Raw genomic sequence first — 9,312 nt, forward strand, 5'->3', positions numbered from 1 at the left:
ATTAGAATTTCGATTCAATAGACCACAAATATAAAAAGATGTTAGACATTTATTAAATCAAATACACTATTATTGAAAAATTATAATTTCAATCTAATAATATAAACAGATATTTTAGATGAATTACATGCTAATTTAAATTGTATAATAAAGATTCAAGATCAACAGTCAAGTTTCACGTTTTATATTATTTTCTTAAATCAACGCTATTATAGAATGTAAGTTTTTATCTAACGATTATAAAAATTTCAAGTAAAGTTTACTTGTATATATAGAGAGATGGGTTCGTTTGAATAATTGTTAAGAGTTTTCTTTTCTACACAGATTCAATTTATATTTTATTAATTTAATTTTTATTTCATCCTATTATAATGGAGAGTTATATTAAATTGATTCAAACTATACTTTGTTTAGGAATTAAAAATACAACAATTGCATGAAACGTTACCAATTTAATGTGTGTGGCCGAAAGTTTTACGTAAAGAACCGAAAAGACTACCTCAGCTAGGTACCTTGGGTCATCTACAACTAAGCCTAATTAATTTGTCAGCCAAGAGTAAAATAATCAAAATTAGTAATATACATATATTAAATTTAATATACAAAATAATTATAAAATTAATAGTTATTAAAAGTAAATATTCTACAACATATATTAAACTTAATGTAGTAAATAACTATAAAGGTTTACCTATTAAAAGTAAATATTCTAAGGTAGATAATAATTTTAAAATAAAATTAATAATTTTAAAATTAGTATTACATTAACGTCTATTTTATTAATTTTCTTTAGATTTGAAAAGTGTTAAAATGAAAATAAATTCAGATGAACAACTATTATAAAGTTGTATTTATTAAAAGTAAATATTTTAAGGTAGATAATAATTTTAAAATAAAATTAATAATTTTAAAATTAGTATTCCATCATCACTTATTTTATTAATTTTTTTAGATTTGGAAAATGTTGAAGTGAAAGTAAATTCAGATCAACTATTATAAAGTTAAAGTTTTAATTTTCAATCAAACGACTCAAAATGACTCAAAATGTTAAAGTTAAGACAAAATAAAATAAACGACTATGATTAAGTTTAAGTTTTGATACAATGACTTTAAACAATTTAAATAATAAAATCAGATTAACAACTATTTTAAGTTTGATGTTTTAATCCAACTGCTATAAAAAATTTAAGTGAAATTTACATATACACATAAATAAATAAGATCAACTGTTATTATCAAATTAAACATTCAATCTATTATTCCAAAAACTTCTTTGAAATTTTCTTATATAAATAGATATAAATATGTGGGTAGAGGAATAGTGTTTGGTGATCAAGATACAAGTTGTAAAGGGCATGTTAATCTCTCTGAATCACTTTTAAACATATCACTTTTAATTAAGAGTGTGTTTGGATAGAATAATTTAACTAGGTAATGTATTTTTTTATAGGGAATTAATTTTTTTTATTAAAAGTAACTGTTTGGATATTTTAGTAAAAAGAATTCAAAATTTTAGAATTTTAAAAGGGATTTTAGTTAGTTGAAAGAATATAATTTCAAATTCTATCTTTAAGAGAGTGAATTTCAAATTCTCTTATGCATTTCCACTTTCAACTCTGAACCCATCAGCACAATGGACATCCTCTTCGTCCAAGATCCAAGCCGACCTTTGCTCCAACAACGCCTTCCGCCAGTCTAGCGCCCTCCTCCAAGCCCTCCAACAGTTCGCCACAGGTCGCGACATCGCCAAGACTTCCGTCGAGGAAATCGTCGCCGCCCCCGCCTCTGCCGTCTGCAAGAAGTTTGCCTTCGACCTCATCTGCTCCACCCACCTCACCCCCGACCTCTGGGAGTCCGTTTGTGATGACATCCGCACCGACCTCCACTTCCCCGACCCCGATGTCACTGTCGTCGCCGTCTCCATCCTCACCGCCATCCCCTCCTACCGCCTCGCCAAACTCATCTCCGACTGCAACAAGGAAATCTCCGACTGCTTCGACTCCCCCAGCGACTCCCTCCGCTTCTTCGCCACTGAAACCTTAGGTTGTGTCCTCGCCTGCGACGACCTCGTCACCCTCTGCGAAAACAACGTCAACCTCCTCGACTGCATCTCCGCTTGGTGGACCCGCGTGGGGTCCAACATGCTCGATCGCTCTGGCGGTTTGATGTCGTTGACGACAGTAAAATTTGAAATTGAAGCATTTAAAATTCTTTAAAATTTTAAATTGTCTCATCCAAACACACTCTAATAAATTTTAGAGGCACACAATATATATATTACTTTTTATTAGTCTTAAATATAAGAAGAAAATAATATTTTTTTTATCTTAAATATAAAAAAATCAATTAACTTAATTTATCTAATTTAATATTATTATTTCTAAAATACCTTTCATTGAGATATTGATTTCAACCACTCTTCATATCCCCATACTAAATTCTAATCAAGGGAAAATTAAAAAAAAATACTTTTAATTGAAATTTATGTAACATGATGAGTTAACTTTGAACCTGACATTTTATTTCATGACTTAATTATATAATTGATTTTTTATAATTATATTTTAAGACTTAATTTAATTCTTTAATTATTAAAAATTCAATTTAATCTCTTAATTATTAAAAATGCAACAATATTATGACCTTTCTATTAATTTTGTGAGGCTGACCCATCTTTCCTTTCACATACCACCAAAATCCATGAACTCAGCCCAAACAAGCATCGCCACCACAACTCAGCCCAAACAAGCATCGCCACCACAAGCCACCGCGCAACGTGCACTGTCGTGCCACCAACAGTCACCATCGCACATGGTCCCACCAACCGCCACCACAGCTCATGTCGCCCCACCAACCGCCACCATTTCAAATCCTGGTGTGTTCGTCGTAAATTAATCAATGAATCACCTGCTGCAATTATGGGGGAGAAAGAAACAGGAGGAATATGTTAACAAAGTTACTTAAGGACATTCATTCAGGGGCTAACATAAATGACAGAATAACACACACTTTGGGAGATTTTGTTTTAATTTACTTCCATCCAGAGACTAAATTCTAATAAAGCGTGCGTGAGTTTGGCACCGAAGAGGGAGGGAAGAAGGGCAAGAAAGTGCGATGAATTTGTGTTGATTTCGGAAAACATTCGTGATTTGGATGCAACTAACAGAAGAGAAATATTAAAAAGTTTACATGGTCCATGCCGTTGCAGGCTTCCTCGCATAGATGAGCAGATTTGGGGAGAAATAAATATTGTTTATCTGTTTACCAAAAAAGCTCATCCTTTTTAGCATACCTGCACAAATTTCTTTTGAAAAAGTGAGCCAGTATTGTAATTTACTCATTAAATCAAATTTTATTTTATTTTTTCTTTTACTAACTTAATCATTTTACTTTAAATATTTGTCTTCCATTCTCTTCGACCAAATCATTTTTTTTTATCATATTTCTTATTTATTTTCTTTTCTCTTCTCACTAATTCTCTTTCATTCTTCCATTTTCTCTCTTGATAACCAAACATACCCTAAAGTATAAGCACGATATAAATTTAGGAAACCAAATGGGGATGATTTATTCAGGGGCATCACGTGTAATCTTCCAAAATTTAGCCAAAAAATTTAATAAGCTTTTTTTACTCATTTGCTTCTTCCTTCATTTCAGCCGAATATTTAAAAAAGGAAAAATTGTAAATTTGGTTCCCTAGTTGTCTTCAATTTTGAAATTAGTCCCCTTTAAATTTATTCACAAACTTAGTCTCTCATTTATGTCCAATCCTGTAAATTTGGTCCCAAGCCCATATTTAGATGTTGACTGTTACAAATGAACATTGATTGTCACATGTCATGTTCTGATTGAATCATAAACAGGTGCGTCATTTTAATTGAGTGTGGCCTATTCAGAGGGGAGAACCTTACTCATCTGGATCACAGAGATGTTATAAGGGATTTCTTTGATCGATTTGACAAACGTTGAGGAGAGTGTGTCATCGTTGTTTTCAGGGGCGAATGTGACTTTTTTGCCATGGAGGTCAATGATGTTGACGAAGCCAACAGATTCGGGGTCGGTGCCGGTGGCTTGGTACATTGTGATGGTGAGGGTGGTGCCATTGGTGATCTGGTGGAGCTTCTTAGCGCCGAAGTAGTTGAGGAGGACGTGGAGGGAGAGGATGTTCTTGACAACGTAGATGGAGGGGTGTTTCAAGAGAAGGTTCGACATGGCGGCATTGTCGACGGCGCAGACAATGATGGCAGTTTTGCCGTTGATTTCAAGGGCGAGGTGGGTGAGGGTGAGGTAGTGGTTGAAGGTGAAGAACTCATGGTGCTTTGCAAGGATGCTGCTGATGTTATGCGTGTCGGAGAGGGTGGCGAGGAGGAGTAGCACCGTCGCGAGCAGTGCCCGAAGGAGTTGGCATTATGGAAGGTGAGGGAGAGAGAGCGAGAGTGTGTGTCTAAGATCTGGCGGCAAGAGAGCCTGTTTTATGGTCTAATCAAAACGTGACACGTGGCAGTCAACATTTGTTTGTAACAGTCAACGTTTAAATCTGGGCTTGGAGACCAAATTCACAGGATTGAACATAAATAGGGGACTAAATTCGTGAATAAATTTAAAGGGGAACTAAACTTGAAATTGGAGACAACTAAGGGAACCAAATTTGCAATTTTGCCTATAAGAAAAGAAAAATTAAAACAATACAATATCAAGCGGAGCTAATTAACAATTTGGTTCATTAAAATCAAACAATTGTCCCAATAAAATTGTATGAAATCCAATATTATTGAAGGAAAAAATGTGTTCAAAACACAGCGGAATAAAGAGGATATATTTTGCATTTGAATTATATTTAAATAGACGATACATTCAATGTGTACCCATTGATGAACTCTTGAAGCATAAAAGTTTTCTTCAATAATGGGAAGATTCAACGTATATCCACACCAAGACTAATCTCTATTCGTCAACAACTATGACAAGTGGAACAATAAATGGTGCTATGAGAGAACGAGAAGAGAAGTGATAACCCAACTATTCAACGTGCAACCTAGGGTTGTATTTATAGCACGCCGAAGATAACGGATTTGTGTAAGATCGAAACAACTATCTTATCTTTTAAGTCATTTTAAAATATTTTTTCTTGTTATTTTCTATTGCTAACCATTTAAAAAATTGAAATTAGAAATAATAATTGACCAAGTCCAACTTGTATGTAACAACTTTTCATACTAAATTCCAAACATGAAATCCTCCGGTTTGTTTCTTTTCTTTAACCAAATATTTATATTATTTATATTTTCAGTGCTAGCAAAAAAATATAATAATATTCCACTTAGGAAATTAATTAATCATTTGATCATATTAAATTCTCTAATTTAATTGATCATCAAATATTAAAATACTTTCCTTAACAGAGATTATAATACTTGTTTGTGTGTGACCCCGTAGGTTCAATACTAAGTCAATAATATATTAATCAAATTAATATATTAATCAATGTAGGCATCTAGCAGCACTCCTTAATGTCCGGATAGCACGAAGTAACATTTTACTTTCAAGAACCATTAGAAGAATAGTATAATAATTTATTTGATCTTTACAACTTTGGATTAACTCTAAAGTATAGTATGGTATTACTGTCAAACTCTTTTTTGAGTTAACTTATAATGACTTAAGAAACTCATTTTTTCTTTCATTTGATTTTCCTGGCCAGGATATAATTTTATTTATAGAGCTTAAACTATCAAGAGTTGATGAATTTCTTCTTGATTAATCATTAATTGTAAAGGTATTTAATCATATCCAATATCCATTCGACAAGTGCTCTAAAGCATTAGGTGTCCAGAATCAAAACATAACAAATAACTTGCTAATTACTATGACAATCTCAGGGCAAAGAAAACTATTAAACCCCTTCTTGAGAATTTTCTATTGGCAGTTTATGGTAAATTTAGCCATTAGAAAATCTCAATTGAATCAGTTCAATGATGACATCCACATATACATCATTTATATATGCAATCTAATAAATGAGGTCTATTAATCTTTATCCAATAAAGACCATTACATATATTGATCTATCCAAATTATTGATGTCATATTCACAATAATCTTTATCATGATAACAAGCCTCTAATTTTAATCAAGGACTTGTCAAATTAACAATTTAATAAAACAATAAATATGATAATTAAAATAAAGAACAATTCTTTACTAAAATTGATAACATTATGGATTGGATCTTGGGCATACATATTTATCCTTAACAATCTCCCACTTGCACTAGAACCAATCACTCATGTATTCCATTACTAATTCCAACTTATGCTCATCAAACTACTTTAATTTTTAATTTTGAGTTTCCATAATGCAGTACAATTTTTAGTTCTTCTTAAGTACTTAAGAATAGTCTTACCCACTTTCAATGCTTCCTACCAAGACTTTCTTGATATCAACTTGTTACACCTAGTGCATAAATGATATTAGAACATGCAAAAATCATGTCATATACTATAGCTCCCACTATGCTAGCATATGATACTCTAGTTATGTATTCTCTCACTTCATGAATTTTAGGACAATCCTCCATACTGAGAGCAACTCCAATTCCTATTAGCAAATAGTCACTTTTAGAGTTTCCATGTTATACCTCTTTAGGATGGTATTAATGTACCTGGATTGGGAGACACCGAACAACCTTCTAGACTTACCTCTATAAATCTTTATTTTTAAAATGTAAGTTATTTCTCCCAAATGTTTCATGGATATTATATTAGTAGCCAAGTATTTATTCCTTGCATTGCATATTATTTTATATGTCATCTACATATAAATGTAATGCTCTCACTTACCTTTTTGTACTCACAAAGTTCTTCTTCATAGCTAACAAGATTTAACCATTCAATCATCTTGTTAAAATGAATGCTTCAACTTCTACACACTTGTTTCAATTCATAAATGTATCGTTGAAACTTGTAGACTTTATTATGATCAGACAAGGATGTGAATCCCTCAAGTTGTGTCATATACACATCTTCTTATAGCTCACCGTTAAGGAAAGTCATTTTCCACATCCATTTCATATTTCATGATCATCGTATGTTATTATAGCAAGAAGAATCAAAATTGATTTGAGCATTGCCACGGGATAAAAGTTTCATCATAATCTATACCTTCTTTTGGACAAGCTTTGTAGATTTCAACCTTCCAATTTGTTCCAATCCTTTTCTTGTAAACTCATTTACAACCAATTGGTTTTATATCCTTTGAAGGTTCATACTTTGTTGATCTTCATTGATTCTATTTCAGATTCCATAGTTTCTTGTCATTTCTTACAATCCAAGCTTTGCATAGCCTCTTCATAGCTTCTTGGATCATCATCATGATAAATCTCATTTGATGTGTCATATAGGACCATCAAGTTTAATCTGTCAAGTGCACAGTGCACTCAAGTAGATTTTCTAGAAGGCTCATCAAGTAGATTTTCTAGAAGGCTCATGCATTGGTATCTACAAATTAAATTTTATACACCGAGACTCATCGAGTGGATTTTCTAGAAGGCTCATCGATTAGATGTATACCTATTGATGAGCTCTTAAGCATAAAAAATTTCTTCAATATTGTGAAGATATACACCGAGACTAATCTTCATTTGTTAACAACTTTAACTTTGTAGCATGTCCAAAATAACAAATTTGTGATAAGATCGAAACAACTATCATAATAACAAGTTTTTAAATTTAATCAAAGACTTGTCAAATCAATAATTTAATAAAACAATAAATATGATAATTAAAATAAAAATAATTCTTTACTAAAATTAATAACATGATGAATTGGATATTAGACACGTATATTTATCCCAAAAATATTATACATTGAAAGAGAAAGAAATGAGAGAGAGAAAACATATCAGTAATAATTTATTAGAAAGAGGTTTAATAACTAGCTATAAAAACATACACTTTTTCGCGCTAATGTTAATCCAAGGTTTTAAATCGTGATTTAAGGGATAATATCAAGAGTTTTTAATGGTCTATAATCGTAATTGAAACTGCATCAACCACAATTGTCCCTAATTTATCACAATATTAGCAAAGATGGTAATCAATATTTAAAACCTTGATTATCCTATCCATTATTAATCATGATCCACCGGTAACACTTCCATTGAAGATTTCAATGGTATCACCCTGTGCAACATGATGCCAACGGAAAGACCTATCATCATCCATAACATTTTGCTTGTAGATGAAGAAATACCCGTCTTGCGGCAAATGAAACTGAACCCTCTGGTGCAGCTTCTGCAACTCCTTCCTCAGCTCTCCCACGTTATCTGACGGATTCACTTCCACCGGAACCTTCTTCGTCCCGCTCTTTGGCAGAACCATAAGCTTCAGCCTCTTCGACCCCGGAGACGCCGACGCCGCAGCGGGCGGCGACGGCCGAAAACCAACGTCGATCTCGGCGTTCTCCGAAACATAACAGTCTCGCAGCAATTGGTGATCAAGCATTTCTACACCGTTCGAAGAATGCAAGAAAAGCAACCGGTTAACCGGAACCGCTACGGTTTCCATCTCATGAATCCTCTCCTTCAGCCTCAAAACGGTGTCGTTGTTCACGTCCACCTCGAGAGGGATGACGTGCGTTTTGGACGCGGTTTTCACGTTGAGCTGAATTTTCGTGTGCGTGGAATTGACAACTAAGTCCTTACTATTCTCCTCCTTTTTGGGGGTCACTTGGAGCTGAATGCGTGTGTTGTGAAGGATTTCGACCTTCCAAGGATCGTCATTGTCATGGAGAACTTGGCCATTGAGAATTAGGATTTGCTTGGAGACAGGAATGTTTTGATACTTTTGTACTTTCTCTTTGATTTCTAAGACTGTGTCGAAGTAACCTACTTCCATGGAGAACGACCTCCCTCCTTGAAGCTCAAAAATTATGTTCATGTTGTTGAGATTTTAACAAATATCATGAGATTTATAATAATGTAACTCACCTCTTGTGTGCTCAAACAAAGGAGTTAGACATTTTGAGATGAAATAGTGCACATTGCCACTAAAACCACTTAAATGCAAAGTATTAGGAATAGATTCTTATCATTAATTACGTGCAGATTGTTAGATTGAATAGTGCACACTGTGCCACTGAAACCACTCAAATGCCAAGTATTAGGAACAAATTCTTCTCAATAATCCTATATGTGCGATTGACTCGTTCAATTTTGTTACAACTACTCAAATTTAAAATAATAGTAAATTTTTTGCGGCAAATCTTACTATCATTATTTCCATTAATTTCCTCTACTTTTAGCCGATCATGCAT

The 9,312-nt window shown here is 33.2% G+C and overlaps 2 protein-coding genes across 2 annotated transcripts; both read right to left on the reverse strand.

Moving 5' to 3' along the window:
- Positions 1-3,888: 3,888 nt before the first annotated feature.
- LOC114371291 (fasciclin-like arabinogalactan protein 1) lies at positions 3,889-4,386 on the reverse strand (the record flags this gene model as incomplete). Its single annotated transcript, XM_028328767.1, has 2 exons — positions 3,889-3,964; positions 4,043-4,386. Coding segments are annotated over 2 exons (420 nt in total), but the record flags the coding sequence as incomplete, so codon positions are not given.
- A 3,746-nt stretch (positions 4,387-8,132) lies between these two features.
- Positions 8,133-8,936, reverse strand: LOC114370748 (ubiquitin domain-containing protein 7SL RNA1-like). Its single transcript, XM_028328145.1, has one exon. The coding sequence runs from the start codon at positions 8,934-8,936 to the stop codon at positions 8,133-8,135; it is 804 nt and encodes a 267-aa protein (XP_028183946.1).
- Positions 8,937-9,312: the final 376 nt, after the last annotated feature.

The sequence above is a fragment of the Glycine soja genome, chromosome 10 (assembly GCF_004193775.1).
Source record: "Glycine soja cultivar W05 chromosome 10, ASM419377v2, whole genome shotgun sequence".
Classification (NCBI taxonomy): domain Eukaryota; kingdom Viridiplantae; phylum Streptophyta; class Magnoliopsida; order Fabales; family Fabaceae; genus Glycine; species Glycine soja.